Source organism: Thunnus albacares, chromosome 11, assembly GCF_914725855.1.
Source record: "Thunnus albacares chromosome 11, fThuAlb1.1, whole genome shotgun sequence".
NCBI classification, from domain to species: Eukaryota; Metazoa; Chordata; class Actinopteri; order Scombriformes; family Scombridae; genus Thunnus; species Thunnus albacares.
This window is the reverse complement of record NC_058116.1, coordinates 18,562,330-18,588,317: the sequence shown is the minus strand read 5'-3', so window position 1 is coordinate 18,588,317 and position 25,988 is coordinate 18,562,330. Positions and strand designations below refer to the sequence as shown.

The 25,988-nt window shown below is 40.3% G+C and overlaps 1 protein-coding gene across 1 annotated transcript; it reads right to left on the bottom strand.

Annotated features, from left to right (window-relative positions):
- Positions 1-1,412: 1,412 nt before the first annotated feature.
- bard1 (BRCA1 associated RING domain 1) lies at positions 1,413-25,692 on the bottom strand. Its single transcript, XM_044366422.1, has 11 exons — positions 25,467-25,692; positions 23,676-23,732; positions 22,587-22,735; positions 20,946-22,027; positions 20,199-20,279; positions 17,792-17,964; positions 10,823-10,949; positions 10,581-10,713; positions 8,052-8,144; positions 3,508-3,605; positions 1,413-1,917 (listed from the first exon to the last, which is right to left on the bottom strand). The coding sequence occupies exons 1-11, from the start codon at positions 25,562-25,564 to the stop codon at positions 1,570-1,572; spliced, it is 2,439 nt and encodes an 812-aa protein (XP_044222357.1). The 5' UTR covers positions 25,565-25,692; the 3' UTR covers positions 1,413-1,569.
- Between the last annotated feature and the right edge of the window lie 296 nt (positions 25,693-25,988).

Here is a 25,988-nt window from a genome sequence, read left to right as displayed (position 1 = left end):
GCAATTTTATGCAGCACATAGCAATCAATAGCAATTAGGTGCATCCCTGACTAATCCTACTGAAAATGGCATCTTGGGAGATGGCCAGCAGAAGACCTCTTAAAGCTCATGGACCTGCAGCCCTACACTGTTGGAAGGAAATGTACGCACACCCACACACACACACACACTCCTTGTGGACACAAAAGAAAAGTTTAGCTTTTTCTTCAAAGCAAGTGCCAGCCCTGTGACGGAACAATTAATTGCTTTTTTTTCCTACTCTACACTTCATATTGAATCTCCATCGATCTGTTCGGGGACCCGCTCTCTCCATTTGTTTCAAACGGGCCTCCTCAATTAGATAATTAGATAATTGTCTTTTCCTGGTAAACCACTGCAGATTATGGAAAGCAACTCCTCTCAAAAACTGTTCATTAGACATTGCAGCAGACAACAAATGACACCAACTACAACCAAAAACAAACCTCCAAATGAACTAGAAACTGTGCAAAGGTTAAAATTGTATGAAATTGGTGCAGTGTCAGCAGTGATGAGTTCATTGTTTTGGTGAAAAGGGAGCAATTTACCAGTCAATCTACTCGTGGTCATGAGGTTTGGTAATTACCAAAAGAATGAGACCATTAATACAAGTGGCTAAAATGAGATTCCTTCACAGGGCAACTGGGCTCATCATTAGAGACAGGGTAACAAGCAGCATCACTGCTCCTTCACATTGAAAGGAGCTAGGTGAGGTGGTTTGGGGCATCTGATTTGGATGTGTCCTTACACTCACCCAGTGGAAGATTTTCAGACACGAATACCTGAAACAAGACCGCAGTGGAGACCTGAAATATGTTGGATGGATTATATACAGTATCCCTTCAGCCCTGGAAACGCTTGGAGATTCCCCACGAAGAGCTGGATAATGCGGTTGGGGAAAAGGACTTCTGGGATACCTAACTTAGCCTGCCGCCACCGCAACACGGACTGGGAAACCAGGAAAGCGTGAAGGGAAAGAATCTCCACCGTGGCTCAATGGCATGAAGTTATCAGATTGATCAAGCCCTGTTAAGCACCTCCATGTTGCACAATATTACATTTGATCCCTTGTCACAGGTTGCATATGTCTTTACGTTGGGACCAGTTCCACCAAAGAAAGATTTCTCAGATTGTTTAATTTGAATAGTTGCTAGATGCCGCACTATCCAACTTCTTACAATCACAATTTAGATTTAGCTAAGTCCCCCTAATTTGTGCAGCATGAGTTTGATTTTTCTTCTTTCCTGTCCCATTAAACATGTTAATGTTTTATGGCCCTTGAAGGGCTTCTGATCTTTTGGTATGAAACTACTGGTTTATTCTGTTTATGTTGGAGACATTATCACACCATTAGCACCAAAAATGAAGAACAGAAAAAACAAACTGCTTTTTAGTTAGTTTGAGCTACATTATTTTAATATTGTTTGTGATTTGTATAAACAGTCTCACATCAACTTAATCACCACATTAAAAAAAAAAACAACAAACAAATTATGCTCAAGGATAAGTGATACCTCAGTGCAGAATTATTAGTGAATATGTAAAAATGGTTTAGACCAATGTTTGAGGGTCTGGCACAGGGAGGAGGCAGAAGGCTGCGATGCAGTCTATGAGCCAGGTGGAGGGAGCTGACCACACTTTGCCACGCCTAACCACTGCCGGCTTGTGAGGGCCCTGGGGGTCAAAGATGATGTACTGGGTGCAGAGGGCCTGGTCGGAGCCTGGCAGGGCGTGGTAGGCAGCAGCACTCAGGGTTTGAGTCACATCGCTGTCTGGCTTCGGCTGCCGGCTCAGGAGTTTACCTCCTCCCTCCCGGAGCAGCTTGGTGAGCTCATCTTTGGTAGGCATCTTAAAGGAGCCCAGAAGGAAGAAGAAACAGCCGTCGAAGAGCGGTGGGAGCTACAAAAGATAAATGATTGGAAATTCAAGCATTAGTAAGAGTTTTGATGATTTACTCAACCTTGGTCTAAACTAATGCTTCCTTCTGTATCAAAAACCTGGCTCAGAAGAAAAAGGACCTGTTATCTATTATCTTCTTCCAGTAAAACATGTTAGTCACTCAGTGCCAGCAGCAGGCGAATAATTTCAGTCCTTATGAGAGCAGTGATAGAAGGATTGAAGTCCTTTTGTTTATGATGAAGATAAACATTTCTTTGCCACTAAATAGGCTCCTATATAATACATGTCTCAGTGTGTGGATACTTTCTTTGTATTTACTTCTTTGCTGCTGAGCCAGAAAACATTTTATCAGCCCGCTTCTCCAGACAAACTCTCAGCCACTTACCACTGGTGTGTTTAATGCAGCAGTGAATTAGGCCACTGGAGACTGTTCAATTCACAGCATCAGTGAACTCAAGTGTTTTGGTGTGTAAATTGGCTCTCTCAAGAGTTTTGAGCAAGACGGTTCTTTGACTACACTTTGGTTGGATTTAATTTTGTGTCCTTAATATAGGATTATGATTGATGATATTGTTGTGTTTCTAGAATAGACATTTCAGTCTGCACTAGAGGAAACATAACAGGAGACGCCAGCGATGAGGACATCGCCAATGTACTAAAGAACTTGTGTTCATTATCATGTCTGCCTGCCTGGGGTCATCACAACAACAAACTCAGTATTAGTCTGCTTCACAGGACTCTGGGAGTGCAACTATCCTTCGGGGAATGAATAGGTAATCACTCACAAAACACTGTGCATACATTAAATGCTTATCTGAAGTATTCTCTACCTTTGAACATTTTTCATATTTTATTGCTTTCTTACATTGAATTGCTGTGGATGTGATTACAGTTTTTAACCAATAACCAGAAAATGATGCTTTCATTTCAAAATGAAAACAAATCTCTCAAATATTTCTTAGTATAAATGAAAAGAAAAACAATTCACAGGACATTAATGATGTTTTAAAGCCATACCTATGTAGCTTTGGCTCTGTTTAGTCATTGTCTTTCTGGAAAATAAATCCTATACCAAGTCACTGTTCTCTTGCAGGCTGCAGCAAGTTTTCCTCCAGGATTTTGCAGTATTACTCTTAATCCATTTTATTCTCTACCTTTACAGACATTCCTGGACCTGCTGTTAAGATGCATCCCAGCAACAATGCCCTGCTAACACCAGGCTTCATGGTGTTTCTGCTGATGTATGATGTTTAGTTTCCACCAAACATCACCTTAGATATTGTCAAAAAGTGCTCCCTCCCTATTTGGTACTTATCTGTCTGCAGCCTTCTGTCTTGTGTTTTGTATTTAGTATTTTGTTTCTGTTCGTTGGTGTCAAAAGGAGATATTACATCCACAGTGATTTTGTGCTGCAAAATATACACCATGAAAAAGTGAAGGAAGATGAACACTTTTAATGGTATTTGATGTTACTGATCGATAACCGTGCGTCACAGCCTGGGGGAAAAACAATTTTTTTTCCAAGGACTGATGGTCTAGACAATCTATACCCATCTTTTTCATATGTTTGTTCGTCTGCTTCTCATTTACCAAGCTACATCTGTTGATGCGGCTACGCTGGGGGCCTTCTCCTGCTTCGTGTTCGGTTTCGGGCATCCACTTGCCTGCCTGCAGACATGCCTCCACCCCTAGCATCAAAGAGAGAGAGAAAAAAAATTAAAGCTACAGCCAATTATGTTGACATGAAAGAGTGTGACAAGGCAATTGCAAACGGAGGATGACAAAGCTCGTGCCCATTTTATTACGAGTTGGAAGATTCCAAGTATTGGCAAAACTTCAGCTGTTGACAGAGAAAGATGCCCACGGCATGATGGAGTTAATGATACAACCCTCATTTTAAGTAAAGCATCTCAAGCTTAAGCAGAATTCAAGCATCATCTCTTTCTCTCCGTCTCTCAGGGTTTTTTACAGAGTGAAATTAGAACTGTGACAGCCAGCATCACGGCATTTTTTGGAGAAGAAAAGAACCTTTTATTCTAAAACAAAAAGAGAAGCTTTTCTAAAGACAGAAAAGTTTCTTTAAAAAGTATAGGCAGATATGGAGAAGGGGAAAAAATTCACATATTTTAATGACCCCTCACTGTCACAGATGAAATATGCTTCTGAACATGACACAGATCACAGTGCTGCTGTTCTCAGTAAGTGTTCCATTACGGGGTGTCATGTTGGGCCTGTAGTATTTTCACTCAAAATCTATAAAGCTAGATTTTGAGTGAAAATACTACAACTTTTCAAAAAGGCATCAAGGATGTCAAAGAGCCCTCTGCATAACCCTTGGCCTGAATATAAATATTTTGACTATGAAAGTGCAGAGACTCCTCACAACAGTTTCCAACCATAGACTCAATGTGTAGTATATCGGCATTTTGCCACACTCACACAAGCTGTGACTCATTTCACCTTCAGTTGCCACTTAGTGGCCACAGTAACTTCCAGCTGCATGATATGGTGACATGAACAGATTAGGGTAAATGTGTGTGTGTGTGTGCCCTGTAATAATACAGCACCTTGACATGAAACAGCAAATTACATACATACATATACATGCAGAACAGAACATGGGGTGAACTGCAATTACATTTCTTCATCCATCTTTATTATAGCTTTCATTTAGCAGGACCCTGCCAGAGACTTAGGCAGAGGAGAGGGGAGATGCTAGGGTTAATCGCTCCGGATGATGGCACCTAGTGCTGTGGAGTCATTAGCATTTTGGCTAACTACTTTGACAAAGACTGAATGCAGAGAACATCTCAAACCCCTTCCTTCCTAAGTCAGTAAATGAAGAATCGGATGAACCCATTTCTTTGAATAACCATGAGACCAGCTGGAACTGTGATCTCTTTATGAGTATAATAACTAGATAATAGGGATTGACTGATATGAAATTCTTTTTTTAAGTTACATTGTTGGGTATTTTTTGCCTTTAATTAATCGAGAGCTGTAAGTGGATAATCAGACAGGAAACAAGGGGCGAGACAGAGAGGGGTATGACATGCAACGAAGGTCTCAAGTCGGAGTCAGACCAGGGACATTGCAATAATGTGACATGCACTGTAACCATTCAGCTACCAGTGCGCTTTTGATATGAAATTTTTATGGCCAATACTGACACTGCAAGTACAATAGCTTATTCTTAATCAACAGTCAGTATCCAACCATTGTCATGCTACACAATAAAACAAGTATTCAGAGTTGCACAGGTGGTATGGCAGCAAAACACCAGCCCACCATGGGGAGTTGTGGGTGGTGTCCATGGAAAACGTCTTGTTGGCAGTCGAAAAGAAGCAACTGAAACTTGTGTATTTGAGGAACACATGGGTGTACACACACCCCCTCCAGGCAGCAGAGACAAGAACTACAGTGCAGGGAAATTATTCATCACAAATTGGGAGGAAAAGGGGAAAGATTTTTGGGAAATATGCCTTTTTGCTTTCCTTCCAAGAGTGGCATGAGAAGATCAATTTACACATCATGTCTGTGCATTAAGTTTGGACCTATAGTCAGGATGTGGTTAAGCTTAGCTTAACATGAAGACTGAAGGCAGGTGGAAACAGTCTGACTGGCTGTCTACTCACACATCTAAAGCCGTCTTAATTACACAATGTGTTGTTAAACCCATAATAGAACAGAAATGTAAAAATCTCAGTGTGTGCAGTAATTCTGTGCAGCATCTTTGCTATAGTGCAGGTTGCCAGATACAGTTGGCAAGCACATGTTCTGATTTCCATGATGATACCACACCTGGGGACCTCACTGTGACAACAACACTCCAGGAAGTTTCTGCACTCAGCTATTGCTTGCCAAGAAACAGTTATTATTACATAGCTCCCCCTTAAACCACAAAAGGTTCTTTTTGACCAACTAATGACACACAATATGTTCATTTTGGAGCTTTAGATGTCTTGGTTTGCTTTCTCTCCTGCCTCCAGTCTTTATTTTAAGATAGGCTAATCTAAATCCCAAAATGTTGAACTATTTCTTTAAGTGATAGGCGTGTAAGGGACAAAAGGATTTAAACCATTTTATGATGTCCAATGAAACCTTAAGGCTTTCAGCTGGAATGAAGCCCCATCGGGCAGTATGAACTGACTCAGGTTGATATTCAAATATAAAACTGAGGCTGCTTTCCTGAAGATACTGTACTGCTATGAAATGGAAAAGGTAAGCCAGGGCTTGGCCTAGCTGAGAGCGATGGCATACAAAAACATGTGACAGTGAGAGCTCAGCTACTTGTGTGTGTGAACACACACATACGCAAGGACAGAGACAGATAGGATGCCACGGCGATTGTCATGAGGGGGACATGCTGTGTCAACTGCTCAGCCTGTGTGGACAAACGGGAAGAGGAGGGGCTGAATATGGGGTCCAAACACACAAACTCTTATATAGTGACACAAACACACACCTAAACACACACACATTCAAACTTGAAGTAGCTTACTGGCAGAGACAGAGAGAAGTGTGCATGCCATTTTACTCTACACACACACACTCACAGTGAAGAGATGCTACTGACGGATACACCACTCAAGGGCACACCAAGGTGCCAGAAAACTGTTTGACAGCAGGTCTCTTTTTAGCAGACTTCCTCTGAATATGTGCTTGTTGACTTGTTTTAAGGATACCAGTGAGACTGGCTGAGAATGCCTAATTTTTTGCAAAGTGTTCATCTTGGCATAAATCAAACAGGAAAAGAGACTTAGCCATCTTTTCATTGCTAGAGATATTGAAGCCTTGAGGCACATTGATTCCCAGATTCTCCCCTGCTGTTACCCACCCGCTCTATTTGGCTGTCAGACGTGTAAAGCCGGTGCGTGTATACACAGCAGCGAGCACAAACAATTTACCTGAAAATTGCTTGTTGCGGAATGTTATTTTAATGTTTCCCAGGACATTCCACGTGTTATAGAAAATAAAAAGTATTGGATTTAGAAGTTCCTCTCCTGACCAGAGAGAGCCTGATTTCTCCTGAAAGGTTGCAGCAGAAAGGAAGCACAACATCGAAAGGGCATGTCTCCAACGACTTTGGTACTTCACTTTAAGACAAACTGCACATTAGCTAATACAACTCTACGCTAGTTCTTTCTGAAACAGAGATGGCTGGTAAAAATGTTCTTTGAAATCCAAATAAGATTACTTGTGCAGCACAATCCCTCTGTTCTGCACTCTAGTCCAATAGTTAGATTTTTCATACTTGTCCGATACTACACCAAGAGTCAGAGGCACCCATCAATAACTTAATATACAAATTTGATAATTACTTTCATTTGCTAATGCAGGATAAAGTAGCTCTGTACCATGTTTTGAAAATGGTCAATAAAGAAGTTACTGAGCCTAGATGGCTGGGATCACAAAGCTAGTTAGCAACAGTTGTTAATTACAAACCAATCACATACAACATCAACAAATCAACACTGGAATATTGAATGGGAGATAAGATGAGATAAGAAATAGTTGATATCCATGGGGATATTTGGTTATTATCATGGTGGCAGAAAGAAATATTCAACAGAGTAAAAAATATACAATATAATCACACAGCTAGAAGAGAAGAGAAGCAATAGAAATAGCATAATAATTTACCGAAACTAAGGTTAAGGCTATAAATAACTAAGAGTCTACACTGAACACACTACATTAATCTATACTATCTGTATAATACTATCTATACGCTATAATACAATCATTGAACTACACTTGGAGTTACACTACATAAACTATATGGATTTTCCTTTCTTTCTGGAAAACTAAAACTCATATTTGCAGCCACTAGTCCAGCGCTTTGTTCATACACACTTCACTTGTGTTATGTTTGGCATGAGGATCAGTACAGTATATAATGAAAAAAAATCTACTATTTGGGTGAAATCTTCCATTAAAGTTTTAAACACAAAACAAGACCCAGCTTAGGCTACAAATGCATTTAACATTCAGAATATGTTGGATAAAATCTGTCTCAGCGTCACTGCAGTAGTGCTGCTGCAAGGTTCCAACAGAAAAATAGATTAATGTGACATTCAAAAATAGCATCTACAGAGCACCACTCTAGCTGGTGGCTCACACCCTTTACTTACAGCTGTATTTCACAACCCAGCAACCAGCAAGGAGACCCAGAAGGGCAGAGTAGGTGGTCGGCATAGGTCCTTCTGGCACCACGACATGGCTTACTGGAAGACAGAGATACAAAAAAAAAAACAAACAACAAAACTTGAAAATGTATAAATGAGTTGCACTACACCACGTACACAAATAGCTAGGGATGGGAGTTGATATGATTTTATTGATACCAATGCCATTATGGGTCTGATTCTTTATCGATTCCCTTATTGATTCCTGATCAATTTTTTGTGTGGAAAAAAAAAAAAATGAAACATAAGTGGAAGATAAGATGAATGGTCTGCAGCCAAAAGTTAACTGCATTAATTAATGAATTAATTCATTAATCTGAAAGCATCTTACAGTGTCCTGCCCGTATGAGAATAACAAACTGAGGGGGAGGCGGAGTGCTGAGCTGTGTTGTTATTAACATCATGTCTCCAGTAATGAAGAGCAGCCTCTCTGCTGCACTGTTAGCTCCAGGGAAGGCCATCGCTGTACAACACGCTGAGTGGGCACAGGGTTTTTGAGGTGAAACGGACAGACAGTTGGTTTAAGTTGTTTAATGCTGCAGTGTGTGTTGGTCAGCCGGTCTTGTTTGTTACTGCTGATCGCTGCTCCGCTCCGCTAACTTTAGTCTCTGGGTGACGGCGTAGAAAGTTCACGATATATTTCACGTTTGTCTCGCAAAGGTAATTGTTTAGTCATTAAATCAAAACATGTTTGCAATCGCTGCCTTTTTCAAGATGAATTACAAGATAGCTGAAAGTAACTTTAGCGTGTGTACGCCGTAGGCAATCCGGAGGCTGCACTTCCCTTGCAGCTGAGTTCTGCTGTTTTCGTTCTATCAACATCACATGCTCGGGCATCAGTAAGAAGAATTGATAAGCTCAGAGGCATACGATTCAGATCGATTGGACGATTTGGAACCGGTTCTCAACTGGAACCGGTTCTCGATTCCCAACTCTACAAACAGCTGCCATCTTCTTAGTGTGTCTGACTGCTTCCAGATTGAATGGCAGACTGTCCAGCTATTCAGTGCGTGTATGTATGTTACTGGTGCAAATTTAGATGGATAGCTAAAGTCTAACCTGACGCACCAGATGGTTTGTTACCTTCTGAGAAGTCATCCTTGGAAACTGGTTGGAAAAGGGCAGGCACTTTCAAAAAAATACTTGGCAGGTGATTGGGTGAACCTTTTTCTATCACCATCTATCACTGCTTTACCTTGCTAGGCAGCTGAATTCATAAAATCACAAGATCGTGTGAGAACCCTAACAGGATGCTGATTGGTCCAAACCACCAGTGGTTCACACACACAAGTGCATAACTTGAAGCCTGACAAGATGGACTCTCATGTGATCTCGCGAATCCAGCTGCCTCGCAAGGTAAGCTAAATTCAGGGGGTCACCAAAGTTATTACAATTCATCCTGAGGGACATGAAGGTCTGCATGAAATTTCATTGAGTGAAATCACCTCTAAATGTAGTTCATTTTTCACTTTATTAATAATTTGCTGATGGCTCTTACTTTGCTTGGGTGAAGAGGTTAACTCACTGCAAACCTGTCAAACAGTTCATGGCAACACAACAAAAAGCCAAGCAACAGCTTATTTCATAAAATGCAGCACTAAAAGGACACATAATTATAGGTTAATTAAAATTTAAATACAAGCTTATTGCCTCTTCATTCAACAAGTCAATGTGGTTGACAAGGGCAAAATGAACATAATTATATTTCCAGGGCAAAGTCTTCTTACACTGTGCACTGACCGTGAATTCCCATGGATTTGTAGCCTTAAGTTCAAAATGTAAACCATTCTCTGAAAGCACCGACTCTCACCCCTCCAGTCAGAGGAGGCAGAGTTGTGAGAAACACTTTTTCATTAGTGCTTATTCATCACCCCGACAGTACCTCCAAACGTTTTATGAGGAATGATTTCAATTACTTTTGCTCTCTGGTGTTCTGCAGGCCATTACTATGCAACAGTGAAGGAGCTGCTGTATCACAGTGATGTATACAGCTCTAAAAGCACTTGTTAGTTACTGTTGAACCTTCACGAGTGATAATGCTAAATCACCTACTCTTGGTTTTTACAATACAAAAGGGTCTGTGTAAGGCACTGAAGCCTATAAAGCTCGGCTCAGAATGAAAAGGGACACTCAGGCAACAATCCCATCTCTAAGGTGGTGGAAGTACTGTACAGTATATCATTTTCATTACAAGCATCAGGACCAGGCTAGGGCACCTAATATATCTCTCAAACGAACAAGGCCTCAAAATGATTGGCCATCACAGTGTCTGGCAGTGAACAAGCTTACCTGCCATGATCCCAATGTACCAGCAATTGGCTGATAGCTGTTGTTAATCTGCAATGTTGCTAAAAGCCCATGTGTCACAAATAACATTAAAGATCATATGTGGCTAGGCTTCAAAGGGGTTTCATCTGGTACATTATGGAAGTTAAAGCCTGTGAGGAGGTTGCTGCTTCACCACACAAACAGTACCTGAGCCAGAAAAGGTGTCAGCCATCCTCCCTCCCAGTAGTTGCCCCAGTTTGGTCAGTTGATGCTGTTCTGTCTGTGACAGCTTGCTGCTCAGAAACACCATACTTTCATCCCTCCTCAGACAGTCACTCACCTGAGAAAGGACATCAAAACACAGTTAAGCATCATCTAGGCTTATATTGCAAAAATAATCGCTTCTCTAGAGTTAAGAATTTTAAGGGAAAAAAAAGATGCAGACGTACCACAGAGAGACTGGCTGAGGGGCTAAAAGATGTATTAACATTTTGGGTTCCTTCTGAGGCCTCCTGGAAAATCTCCAGCATCTCCAGACTCACTGCGTAATCTGCAGGCCGCTTACCATGCAGATTACTGTGAAGAAGAAAATTCAAAACATTATGTGCCTCGGTATCTCACAAAGCACAAACACTTGTGTACTTTTGCATTTGCTGTAATGGAGACAATCTGCAGACTGCAGAGACCGTCAGATATGTTAAAACTGATTAATGAACTAAATAATTACTTGTGTTTTTTTTCTCCAAATTTCCTGGCACAAACACTGAAACTCGTGAGTTTTGATAAATCATGCTCAAAATGATTTCAATTTTGCTTGAATACACAAGAGATCTGTGAGCTAACAAAGTATTTGAACTAAGGCAAAATATGCAAGACATTTCTAAAATGTCACTTTACCCTACTCTAATAATATTATAATATTATTTTTATTCTGCAATAATCCTTATTTTTAGAGCACTTTTCAAAAAAGTTTCAAATAAGGCCAAAAATTTACAATAATAATAATTAAAAAAAAGTGAAATAAAAGAAAAAGACAACTGGATGCTCTCTGAGATTTAAAAGATCATACTGACTCGGCCACCCTTATTTCTTCAGGCAAGTTGTTCAGAGTCTTGACTGCAAAGGCTCTGTCTGTTTTAAAGTGGACGTATGCACATTTTCAGGTCTTATATTCTGGGGCTCCAACAGAATATCTTTGCATGATTTACACTTAAAATAACTCCTTATTTATTTTATACTGGCACTTTACGGAACGAATGGCTGTTTGTGGGTATGCACAAACAATCTGATGTCATCACAAGGAGGAAGTAGAGATTACTTATCAAGCGGAGCTTTTGACTTTCAGGGAGCATTTTTTTTTTTACATACGTTCACCTCAAATTTTGGATCGTTGACCGTGTTTAACATCTGACATCCTAACAGTACAAAAATAAGAGAAAATCACATAAAGCATGACTTGTCACCTTTAAGGAAAGAACAAAAGGTCTCTCTGCAGAAACTACTTAAAATACTTTGCAGAAAAACCATGCCTTTCAACACATCATAAAGTGCCTATATACACTTCTGACTAGCGAGACACACTTGAGCTCTTCCCTTTTTCAAATTGTCTCTCCTTGTTTCACAGATACCGGCTTCTTATGAGGGATTCTCCAGCATTTGGCTAGATGACAGGACTTAAAACCTTCTAATCCTAAATCTATGTAGCTAGTTAACCATAGACATTTCTGTAACCAACCTGCTGTTCTGACTGACTGCCTATCAGACAAAGCTTTCACAGACACTAATGCAGCATTGATGTTACTAAGCGATAAGTCCAAAACAAAGTCTTCTCCAAAACGATAAACACTCTGTCATATCGTTTCATCATAATCCAGACCATTTTTTTTTAAGTCACTGGCCAAGCATAGCACTAAAAATCAATATTTGCAAGTCCAAAGCTCTGAGAAAAAAAACAATTTGAGGATGTCACACCCTGCTTGTTCTGTGAAACTGTGCACCCATGTGTGTCATTCATTTGGTGGAGCATAATTGTTTGATATGAGGGTGAGCTGAAATCTGTCCTCTGTTCTTCTTCATTCATGTGTCCGTATCCAACACACTAGACTCACTGCATGCAGAATGTAATTACCAAAGGGCTGTATGACATTAGCTCATCAATTACATACATTTATGTTATGAGAAGACCTTATAATGCAATGCCACAGATGGCCGCTAGATGCTGGCTCTAGGAATACTAAGTCTTTTTTTTCCCCCCAAAAGGTCATTATGGTCTCAATTGCTAAATTTAGGCCCTCTTAATTAGTGTGCTGGTGATCATTTTGGAAATTATCTCTAAACTGCTGCTCTCCCAGCTCAGGGACTGAGTCAGTCTATTGTTGCAATATTTCAGTAGGTTTGATGCTACTTAATTACAATACCTGCCCTGTTCAAACCAGCTCCAATGCAAAGCAATGGGTGATGTCACACCTCACTACGTCCATCTTTATATACAGTCTATGGTTACAACAAGGACATTGAGGAAACAGCTTTCAAGTACATCTTTAAGTTTAAGTTTGAGCTGCATGAAGCAAGACTGGGGTCACCTTGAGGAAAGAGGGAGAAGAGAAAGGAATGAAGAAAATGCACAAGAGGAGGATGAGGAGGAGGAGGAGGAGGAGAGACCAAGAGAAGAACCAAGCCCAGCAGGTTGTCTCTAAAAGATTAGGCGTCAGCAAAGATAACACCTGGGGGACAATTAATAGGTCCACTGGTCCATAAAATATTTCATTTGGATTCATACCCCCAGCCACATATACACACACAAATACAAACAAACATAAAATGTCCTTGACACTTATATATATGCGCGCACGCAAGCCGGTTTATGCAGCTGCACGTGAGAGAAATATCTGAAGAAAAATAATAAAGCGTGGAAAATTGAGCAGGAGGTAAAGTCACAGTCACTCTCCCGCAAACCCCTGCTTAAGTACACAAGTGGGAGGAAAGGCAGTGGTGGTTTAAGTGGATACTCACTGTAACCACGATTCTTATTCTGACCGGGGAGAGGAGATTGAAATATTAATTTCAAGCTGAATATGAATACAAAGCGAGCGATGCATGCTTCCATCAGTTCACATCTAACACCATTCACAGTCTTTGTAGATGCCGTCTCTTCTTCGCCGAACAAACAACATAACAACACTATCGCTGATAATCATAGCCTTTTATTCTGTCTGTTGATACATACTTTCACGAACCACTACAGGACCTGTCTGTGTCAGTCTACATGCATTTTTTTTTTTACTTAATGTATATGTATTTATCTATGACTACAGCCACATTTCTGTTTCAAATTTGTTCTCATATGTCTAACAATAGGAACATGTGGCAAGACTGACTGGCGGGTTGTAGGCGAGGCCTGAATGCATATTTAATCAAAAGGTTCATTAATCACATTTCCTTCTTATACAATCCACTCTGAATTTATCCTGATATTTGGATCAGCTGGGTATTCCAGTTTATAGTGATGATGCGGTATATGACTCACCGAATGCCTCCGTTTAACTATGTAGAAGCACTGTGTATTGTGATTCTTAGTCATATGCCCTTCTCTGACACCAAACTGTGTAAATCACAAACAATGAAGAGAAGGGCATGTAGCACTTTGCTTGATGGACCTGAAAACTGCTTTATTCAAACCAATAACAATGTGTCAAACCTTGTTATTTGAGTGGTGGAAAAAAATCTGAATAGTGTGGGGGATAAGAACAAAAATCATCTGAATTGTGCACTTTCTCTAACAAGAGGCTGAAACTTTCCACACTGACTGAATACATGCAGTATATTTCAAAGATGGGAAGAAATGAGAAATTGACAATTGAATGAATGAATCTATTCATTGGAAGGTGAAAATATCCTATCTTATAGACAACAGCCGTGCTAATCCAATTAAACAATATGTCTCATGTGATGTCTTGATCCAAATGTTTTTTTCTGTGTGTATTTTAAAGCTGAATATGAATTCTGTATTCGGTATTGTATGTAATATCAGAGGTGAATTCGCTGATTGATGACATTTGGAGACTGTTGTTGCTTGTTTGTTGTTTGTCTCTGTATGTAGTATAATTATACCGACCCAGTGTATCGGATTGGTGTTCGGCATGTTAATTAACGTCTGTAAGGACTCGGGCTTATGGTCATTAGGACTGAGTAAACAGCCAATTTAGTCATGCTGGATGTCTTGTTTCCCATATTTCATAAACGCAAATCAATTTTCATATCGCACTGTTATGGACTTAGTGGCCTATTGTGTGCTTAAGAGAATTATTGGCAGTAAAGTACACTAAATTTGTAATAAATATATAAAATATACCACCGTGTTTTAAGTTTGTAAACATAACTACCACATTGTCTCATTTTAGCTGTCCGAATGTGCTGCACTGGTAGATATTTATGCTTACAGGACTGAGACTCATGGCCGTGAGCCCTGCATGCATGCTGTGTAGCTTCTCAGAAAATGCATAAACCTGTCATTTTTCAGATAACAGGGAACAGTCGACTATGTGAAATATAGTAGTATTTAGTGGAAAGAGTAATGATATATCACTGCAGTCCCGTAACATTGTCAGACTCACAATGGAAACAAACCCAAAAGGATCAAAATGCAGCAAAACCAGAGATGTCGTCTTTTTTACCCTCACTTTTTAACCTCGCTTCTCCACACCGCTCCAGAGTTTTTTTTTTTCAAATCTGTAGTCTTCAGTCCCAAGTTGACGTCGACTCCTGTGCAGTTTACTCTGGAGCCTCAACAGGCTTTATACAACTTTTTTTCACATATGCAGTAGTACTCTCCAAGACCTGTAAACAGCCTTTGAAGTGTAGTGTAGCGGTGGAGTTCTGCTTGCAGTTTGCCTGTTTTAAGACTTCCTTCAGTGTTTTTAATACCTTGCCAGCAAGTCAAATACTTGAGTGGGACGGCTGTAGGACTGGGCCCAAACAATGAAAAAATGCAGCCCAATCCTTTAAACCAAGCATACACACACACAGACATACACAGAGGCACAATGATGATCTGCAAAACCTGCATTTAGAAACCCAGAGCTGCATGCCAATCATTCCATTAGAGATTGCATTGGCAGATGTCTTGGTTTGATTCTTCGCTGAGTGTGTGCGTGTGTGTGTGTGAAGCAAGGGGGGTAGCTGGGGCAAGGATTGCATTCATCTTGCACCGTCACAACAGACTGCCTGAGTCGCCGCTTCTTTTTTGCTTTACAAGGTAAAGAAGAGAAAATGTAAGACCCGGTTATCAGGACCCATCAAAGCAATAAGACAAATAAAATGTAATGAAGAGGGGAGAGGACAGAGGATGATGGGTATAAAGTGATTGCAAAAGAGAGCGGTGAGTGTGCAACACAGCAACACATACTGACCCTGATCAACTACTCTATTGATCCTACTGATTAACCAGCATCCTTTCCCTCATCATGGACATTGTATTATGCATCTACCATGCCCCCGCAGGCCAGAAACGCTGATACAGCATCAACTGACTGACCAGCGACTAATCAGCACCAGTCAATTTCCTTAGTCCTCCTACCTACAGTACTAATGCACACCCTGTTCTTAACAATAAAGGGCTGAATTCCTGATAAAATGCCTGGAAAACTGGTATCAGACATTTTACTCAAGATAAGCACTGGTCGAGACATCAGAAGCACCTCTCTGATGTAATGCTATGAAACACAACAAATAAGAACTTTCTTCAAATTGTAAGTTTCCGTTGAGATTTCTACTTCACTTGTCTGACTCAGGTGGACGGTGTAATAGTGCATCTACCTTTACATATACAGAGGAGCAAAAATATGTTATTATATTATTATTAGGGCTGTAGTCAACCAAAGAAATTCTTGGTCGACTAAAATGGTACATAATCTTCAACTAATCGATTAGTTGCGCGCGGGGGGGGGGGGGGGCACACATTTCTCTGTTCTGTATTTCTCTGTTTTGTGTCTTCAGGTTAGGCTAAACCATTGTTGCTAACTTTGGAGCTAACCCCCTTCACTTTTCCAGCATTTGGGGAAACAACAGACGTGACTTTTTAGCATTTATTAACTGACACACTGTAGTCTGTACTGTACATTTACTGCCAGACTGACAACTTACTACTGACCTTTTCCTCTGCTCCGCTCGCATTCACCGTCACTTCTCTGCCTCTCACTCTTTCCCACACGGTACGCAAACATACTCCTTAACGGAGCCACGCTACCAAGAGTTTCCCAGGCAACGACAGAGGTTGACTCACGTGCCAGAACAGCACTGCACAGAGACTCGCAAACGCTGTCGATTTCAAATCAAAATCAAATATGAAAAATTTTTTTTTGGCCTGGCGGGGGTTCTCGTTGTGTCATTATGGAGAAAAACAGATTCAGTAAACGTTCAGTACCTTCAATAAACGTTGAGTACAGTTAGACCCAGCGGTCTCCATTAGGTTGGGCGAGTTCAAAGTTGTGAAAACAATGGGGGTGTTTTGAATACATAGGTAATTTGTTAGTCTGTACCTCTCGCCGCAGGAAATAATGGATTACTCCTGGAAAGCTGTTGATGTAGCACTTTTCTCCTTCTGAAAATAACACGGAGATTATTCGACCAATGAGAATTTAGTCGGACGAGAGCATATCAACCAACTAATCGACCAGTCGACCAGCAGACTACAGCCCTAATTATTTTATCACAAAGCAATTCAATCCAATTCAACACCACAAACCACAAACATACTTTTCTGACAGTCTCAACAAACAAGCCAAATCGTGGCTTTGTTGCATTGTATTTTGTTCTTCATACACAGCAGTAGCCTCATGATCTCTAACAAATACCAATTCGGATATCATACTAATAATAATTATAAACTGAAATTTGATTAAAAGACACAAAATAGTTATAAGTTGTAGGTTGAAATATGCAGTATTTAAAATATTTTCTCCTTTCAACAGTGAACAGATGTGTTTTGATCTGCATCTTATACAGTGATGCACAAAACTGTAGTTTATAAGTGTAGTGATTTTTTTTGGTCATTTTTTGAAATTAAGTTAACGCTTGATAAATTCACTTTATAATGTGGCAGGGATCAAAACACTTTTAAGTACGAGGTTAAAAGTTCTGTTTTGAAAACAGCGACTGAAAATTCTTGTATATAGGTCAGATCCTGGTCAGCACTTGATGATTTTGTCTTTGAAAAAGACCAGTGCCGAGCAATACACGCCATCTATGCAGTTAATCACCTGTCACGCATCTACCCTTTTTCCACAAAGCAATCCACGTTACATGTACAGGTCTGATCTTGTGATAGGTCACTACGTGATTGACTTGAAATGAAGCAACCCTTTTATAAAAGCAACACTTCAGCCTGCAATAAACTGAAAGTATGAAAAAAAACAACTCACAGTACATTCTGTGAAGCTCCGAGCTGCAGCAGCATTTTGACAATGGCTGGGTGTCTGTTCCTCACAGCGTCATGAAGCGGAGAGTCGTTCTCATAGCCAGGTGTATTCAATAAGGCTCCCCTTGAGACCAACACCTCCGAAACCGCCAGGTGACCCAGGTTACACGCCTCATGCTGAAAACGACAAGCAGCAACATTCACAATTTATCTTGCTCTTCTTTGATCTGTTTTTTAGCCTCAAAATACAGCTTTATCAACAGTGTGCAATCTAAACTATCCATTCTGAATCCCTATGACATATCACTGCAAAATGTATGTTTTTTTCCCAGTTGATTCTGTTTAAGGTGGGGTTCAACGAGTTCAAATGAATGTGAATCTACATTATGTATAGAGAGGTTTTAGATGAGATGTTCAGTTCCTCCTTGGGATATTTTAAATGTATAAGGTAGCTGGGTAACTTTAGAACCGTCAGTCAGATAGTACGGCTTAATCACACTTCATTAATTTGTAGAATATAATTCATACTGAATACGATCCACTGAGGAGACCATTTAAATATCATCCTGACCTACTTTTCTAAAAATTAAAATGAATGAGGGATATAGCTTAACTGAATTGTTTTGTTTTTTTAGTTTGTTTGCATATTTGTAGCAAAGTTAAACTACAGTGTGAGAGCTTTTCATTCGGAAATGAGATTAAGACCAATTGGCAACAACCGCACTGTATTTAAATACAGCTGTGATCCCTTAAATCAATTGGGCAGCTGATTTTTTTTCCCTCCCCGAGCATCCATTTGGCTCAGGTCATTTTTCAGCAGCACACATCATACTTTTTAGCTTACACCTGCAATGGATAACACAGTTACTTGCTAAAGCTTGTGGAGTTATTCCATCCCAACTACTGTGTAAAAACATTTACCTGCAACACAAACCAGCAAATATTAAGGGAACTATGCAACTGTATGTTATTGTTTTTATTTGTCTACTTGCCTCTCCCTGATTTCCAACTCATACGAAATAAGAGTGGGGTTTTGTAACAATCATTTCATGTAATCCTGTGAACTTTCCCCAGTTCTCACAGTTAGGAACCAAAATTTATGGATTTGTAAGTACTTCTTAAAATCTGGTTCTGATAAACACTGTGAGCATACTGTAGACTTAAAACATTTTTAAACCCTGTAACGCTGACTGGACAATAAACCAAAGCAGTTAAAATGTTGCTTAAGGAGTGGGACTGAAAAAACAACAAGAAGATATGCACTTTGGGAAGTCTAGATGATTGTAGCATGTCAAGTGTCAACTTTGACAGCTCTCAGCCTTTCCAGATAAAAACAAGTCAATCAAATATGAATATGTCACACCCTAAGCTTATTGGTAGCAATTTTAAATATATATATATATATATATATATATATATATATATATATTCTGCCATTTTTTATGCCTTTATTGGACAGTGACAGTTTAGAGGTGACAGGAAACAATGGGAGAAAGAGACAGGGAATGACATGCAACAAAAGGTCCGCTGCCGGAACTGAACTCCAGATGTTGTGGTTATGTGGCGCCCATCTAAACCAGTAGGCTACCGGGGTGTGCCTATTTGTAGCAATTTGAAAGATCAGCGGCAAACTGTCAAAACTCAAATCGAAAACTCAAGTTCGAGTGCAGCATCTTGACAGAGAGTAGCAGGGTGGGGAAATTAACACCTGCCACCATCCAAATGCTGGTAAAATATGAAAGTGGCTGATAGATTTCAAGCTGAAAATAATGATTTACTATTGAGTGGCTGGTGAATTTAAACATTTATCTGTCAGTGGCCGGTAGTAAAAGTTAATTTCCCACCCTGCAAGTAGCCGTGTAGATGTGCTGCAATAAGATAGCAGCAAGCACTCTACTGCTTGCTCTCAAATAGAAAACCATGGCTCAGGCAGCACTGAGGGATTGTACAACTTGTCAGGTGCAGGCAACTTCGGGCTAAATTATTAAAAGAGCACGAGCCTACATATTTTCGGGGGAAGAAAGTAACAGCAAGAGTAATCCAGACAGGAAAACTAAGCTTCTATGCATATTCATAACAGCAAACAACACACAATGATTACGCATGCTGGTTTACCAGTGAAGACACTACAATAATTGGTAAATGGAGAGATGCAAATGTTGAGTAAATGTAAGAGACGCAAGTATGAAAACCTTCCTGTCGTCAGAGGTTTGGTAAACCAGAGTCAATAACCTGTGTTAGGGATGAGAAACACCACAAATACATTCCATCAAAAGGAAAAACAGCCCAACAGTGTAGAAAAAATTGTCATTTAACAATTGCTGTTTTATTTATAAAACATTTAGTCACCGAGAAATGTTCAACACAACAAATAAAGCTTTCAGGTGTATCACTCGGTGTATTAGTCTTACCAGGGGTGTCCAGCCAGCGTTATCCTTCAGGTTGGGGTCAGCCCCCTGGTCCAGTAATTCCTTGACAGCCTCTACATCTCCCTGCAGAACCCAGAAAGGACAACAAACCTGAGGTCAGAATTGCAGACCTGTAAACACAACCGTTCAAACACAGTAGCTGATCCCAGTGTACCGAAGCCTTGCTGTTTATCAATCACACTCCACAGTAGGCCATTGATTACCTTGTCTAGGATCTAGAGGGGGATTACGGCTGTGTTTGCAAGGATTACTGTAAAATGCTTTATTCTCACCAGACCTGAACTTGTACTGTGTGATCATTTGAAGACTAATGTGTGCAACTGAAGGGGAGAGAACGCATAGGAAGAGAAGATATTCAAACCAGCATGCCATATGAAAGAAGGAATAATGAGGAACATTAAATGGCCAAGTTTGTATCCTCCAACCCAGAATTTAAAGCCAACTGATATGTCTTTAGAATTTTGAATAACAAAAAAACATAGCAACAAATTGAGGGACAGTATAATTTAATTTTAATGAAGTTTGATTCAAGTAATCCATATTTGTTTATAATTCAAATAACCAATGTATTCAGGATGTAGAGCAAAAATACTGTCATCCATTTTAAGTCCTCATTTAAGGGAAGACATGCTGTCAGTCTACTGCAGAAATTGTTCAGAATTGCATTTGTAGAATACAACAGAAAACAGGATATGGTAAATAGGGTGAATTATTCAGAAACCTCTTGACCTTTATAGCAGCTAGATGCAGTGGGGTCTCTCCCTTGTGGTTCCTCTTCATAACTGCAGGGCTCCCTGTTGTGGGCCGGCCAACAGACGTGTGAGTAGAGGGAGATTTTCTACCTGCGACAGAGCGGGGGCTCTCTCCCATCTCTTCTCTGGGGTTTGTGGCTCTCTTTTCACACCTAGGGCTAGTCAAAGATGGAGGGTAAAGGACAGCTGGAGACATCTGACCCGACGATTTTCTCCTCTGGCCCGGGGAGGCCCTGGGCCTTTTTGGCGTAGTCTCCAAGGTGATGACCTTCTCCTCTGCTCTGGATCTTTTTGATGAGTGATTTCGGGGAGATACTTTGTCCTGTTTTTCAGGATCAGCAGTCGTGATGGGGTCATTTGCAGACAGCGTGTCGTGCTGGATGACGCTGTTTGACGTGTTCTGACAGAGCTGGGCTTGGTTATTGAGTACAATGATGCTGCCTCCTGAGGGACTCTCCCTCATGGTGCTCCTGCCAGGGCTGAGGGAGAGTTCATTAGTACTCCCCTGTGACACTTCAGGCTGAGGCTCGTCAGATGTGACTGCAGGGCTTAGGAAGGAAACCCTTTTACTAGACCTCCTTGCCCCCTCAGCACAGGGCTGCTCCTTCTCCGTTAAGGCATCTACCCCCTCAGTAATCCCCCATTGCTGGTTTATGGTCTCCAGCATCATCTTCTTCTGCTGCTGCTTGGTCTGTTTTTGTGTGGTCCTCTTGGCCCCTTGTACTGACGCCTTCCTGTTGACAGCGTTCTTCTTGGTTGACTTGTTCTTCCTGTTCTTGTTGTCGGTGTGGCATTTTTGAGCACAAGAGTCAGAGCTGGAGTCTTGGGAGGATGACATGAAATTGAAAACTGACAGGTCCTTGCATTGAGCGGTTATGGTACCTGGCTGTTCTGCGGTTGTTTCTCCAGGAGATCTGCTGTCCGGTACAGTGACCTCTGAAGGCTTCTCCACTGTGCAGCGTACCTTACGGCTGCGAGGGCTGAACCAGATCTTGAAATTCTTCTTGTGCTTAAGTACAGGGCTCTCAGTTTGTGTTCTAATCTCAGCTAGAGGGGAGTCTGTAATGAGGTGTGAAAAAACAAAACATTACACGTTTAACAAAACAAAAAGTTACCCTGCAGTGTATACTAAAATGTTTCTTTGTAAACTGCTGTCAAGAAGGTTCTTTGTGTTTGTAATAACCTTGCACTACCCGTTGAAATGAAAAACTTTAAAATATGCATTGCCAACCAACAATACTGACATCTGACAGATGTAGAGAGGTACCTATTCAACTTCCTTTACCCTATTTCTGTGTAAAATTATATTAAGAATATTTTTTCACATTTCAAGTACAGAGTATAGAAAGGTGCCCTGTAGTTCTTTGTCAAAGCTGAGATCTACCAACAAACACTACCATGGTTAACTGCATTGCATAATTACTGCCATTATCAGGATGCTGAATGGGCTTTAAAGATAATAAACTACAGGAACAGACCACTAATTGTGACATTCAGAGATTAGATTGGCGGAAGAAAATGTTAAATGTATTAGTCAACAATTGATAGAAGGGGGCTGATGAGCGCGGTGTGAAAGATAACGAACAAGACACACAGATTTGAGAGAATGACTTTCTACCTGGCTGTTCTATGGGATTCAGCAGGGACTCCAAAGCACAAAAGAGCTGTGTGATGCTGCTGAGCTGCCTGTTGATTTGAATGTCTTTCACCCATGCGGGGCTGTGACACACCACGCAGCCATCTCCTACCCGGGAACCAGCACAGGACCTGAGCAATAAACATATCTTGGATTAGAAATACAGTTTATGGTTCAGTCAGAAGAAATACAATGACTGTATTGATTTACCTTTTAAGACCATTCAGTCATGAAGAGAAGGAATAAATTGAGGCTATACTTTATGTCTATAGGGACATTAACTGCCTTCATGTCAGACTTTCAACATAGTAAACCACGTACCGCCAAGAAACCATGTCATTGCCACGGATATGCAGTATTTAATCTGCTTAAGAAGTAAGCCCCGAAATCAAAGTAATGCATGCTAACTATAACATTTCTAAACTATACAAAAGGTGTGACATAATGTGCTGCAGCTAGTAGTTAGTGGGGTTCAGCGATATGTTATATGATATGTTATATTTTAATGCATTCGAAATTTGTCAACCACTATCATTTTTTTTTCTATATCGTTTATACCAAAGCATCTATCCCTGGAAAAAAAAAAAAAAGAGAATGTACTGTACCAGTCAAAAGTTTGGACACACCTTCCAATTCACTTGAATGAGAAAGTGTGTCCAAACTTTTGACTGGTACTGTATTTAAATAGCTAACTAAATTGTTCCTTGATTTTTTGCTTCCCTAATATGTATAAAACACTTGTTCTGACATTATATCTCAAACAATAATTGATTATTATTACTGATTGGTTGATCCAAATAATATTAATGTTAATCCCATATACTAATTATTATGCAATTACTTGACTTGTATATGGAATAAAAATCCTACTGAATTTAACCGCTCCTCAAGTCTGACAGGGGGAAGCAAAAGAGCTTTCTCACTGTGGACATTGTGTTTTGCCATAGCAGGAAAACATTACAAAGACACCTGTGTTTGACAAATAAAAACATTGTCAGCCATGAGACAGGTCTATTGTAAATGAGCATGTCAGCAAAAAAAAAAAAAAAAAAAAACATTTAGTTACATTACCTGCACAGCATATGCTCACACATTCCTAGACACACAGGTTCCCTCATTAAATTTGAGCTGGAAAAAGACAAACATTTAAAGTGAGTATAGTCAGTCAAAATTTGCAAGAAAACCTTGAGCAACCTCGGGCGCCCCAAGGACTGCGCTCTCAGTCCACGCTCTTGACCCACAGGTGGCGTGATTCAAAAGTGGCTACTGGTGGGTAACTTTTCTTTCTGGCATACGCTAAGGAAATAAACGGTATACTGTCAGTGGAGCACAAGTGCCTTTCTATTCCTAACTTGCACTTGCCATTTTCAATTGGTATACCATATGCCGATACATCAGAAGTGGATTTCAATCTCTGTGCTGCAAAGCAAGAGCTGAACCAAATTATAAAGTTTGCTGATAACAGAACAGTTGTTTTGTTGTAAGGTAAAGATAACTCCATTTGAGGCAAATTTGTGATTTTGAGTTATATAATAAAAAGAAAAAAACATTTAAATCTAGACTTCAGGAGGGCCTGCAGCGACCACTTCCCATTGTACATCAAGGGCACCACTGTGGAGACAAGTCCACACTGCAGAGAGGACCTCATCTAAAAATTTAACACCACCTCCCAAATCAAAATGCCCTGCAGACACGGAGAAGAGTGAACTTCTCCTTTTGATCATCACCACCCTACTATAAAGGGGTAGTATAGAGAGCATCCTAAGCAGCTGCAATGCATTATAGTCTGCATCCGAATAGCCACCAGCACTGTGAAGGAGTCGCTCTTACATTTTTCACAGACTCATTCATTCCACTGCAGTCTGGCTGCACGTAGTGAGCATCCTAGCATCCATACTCTGCAACTGCTAATTCTTCTGGGAAGTCATGTTTCAAATACTCACCTGAACTAAATCAACCCACCCAGCATCCCCTAATCACACAAGCACAAACACACACATACACAATAATTCACAGCAGCACCTTACAGGGCAGTATGTTCTGGACTGTACTCACAACACTGAACACATTTATGCCTTAACCTAAGATGTTTACATCCACAATCTGATTTAAATTGCATAGTTTCTGTGCTGCTACTTACCCAAACCATACTGTTTATCCTATTTATCATTGATGTATTATTGTGTTGTGTCTTCTATAATGCTGCGTTGTCATACACTTGTAATCTGTGCTGTACTCCCGTGTTAATGTTGCACTGTGATTTTAGAAATTTCATCCCATTATGTTACAGCACGTTTATGGAGGGCTTGTCAATGAAACCCTGCTTAATTTGAATTAATTTGAATACACGCAGAAACAAGCAGACAAAGAGCCAAAAAGTTGTTAATTCTAACTTGGAAATGTTCAAGAGGCCACATTAAAACGTGCAATTTTCACCAATCAATTCATTAACTTTGATTTCAAAGGTCCCAATCCAAGTTTTAATCAATTGTTATCTGGTATTTTGTTTCCAGACGCTTTGCTTTTCCACAAAAATTAACTCATGACCTTTTTAGAGCTACTCTAAATAATAAGCCATTTTTCAAGTGAGCGAAACATGATTTAGCAAGTTAAAGACATTGATTAAATAACGTCAGCCTGCAGTAATCAGTGATGTCCCACCAGTTTTAACATTCGTTACTGAAATCAAGTGTTGTTGACAACTTTAACGTCAGTAAGGTAAGGTCATCACCTTCTACCGATTCAAAATAAACCCAGTTTAGCTTGACAAACGTATGGTTGCTAGCGGCTGCAAAGTTTATTTTATTGTTAACGTTAACGTTATGCAACCAAAGAGCTGGCCAGTCTAACTCAGTAACTTACCATTTTGAGCAAAGTAGCAGTCGTCGAAAGTTTGCGACGGCCTCCTTAGTGTTCTTCCAATCCTTTGTCTGTACAAGGACATCGTTATCCATTCTCATAAGATTTATTGTTTGTTTCCTGGCGCTTTTATAACTTTTGTTTATGAACCAAGATTGCAAAACAAGCCGAGCTTTCCAGTTGCTTGCCTCTCCCGCCAAAGATTTAAGGAAGTGACCTGTGATGGTTTCCATGAACATGGTGATGACGTGTGTTTCGACCCGCCCCACATGCCGCCATACTCTGCCTCTGATTGGCTGTCTTCGTTGGTTGGGTTGGTTAGGTTTTGGTATGAGGGTTGCGATTGGTTAAAGCTAGGGTAAAAATATCAGGGTAAGCCAATCAGAGGCAGAGTAGGGCGGGTCGTGACTTCGCCGTCCTAGGGAAAAAAAACGCCTACCCTAGCATGATGGTGGGAATTTAAATTTGCTCTAAAACCAAAATAAAACGAAAAACAAACTCACAGTATAACAGCAGAAGATACGT

Bases quoted from the DNA above. Each gene is read 5' to 3' on its own strand.
- bard1 (XM_044366422.1), bottom strand. From the start codon at position 25,564: ATGAGAATGGATAACGATGTCCTTGTACAGACAAAGGATTGGAAGAAC. The intron at 10,714-10,822 runs GTACGTCTGCAT...GTCCTTTCTCAG, and splicing joins CCTCAGCCAGTCTCTCTGTG to GTGAGTGACTGTCTGAGGAG. The intron at 3,606-8,051 runs GTAAGTAAAGGG...CTTTGATGCTAG, and splicing joins CTGGGTTGTGAAATACAGCT to GGGTGGAGGCATGTCTGCAG.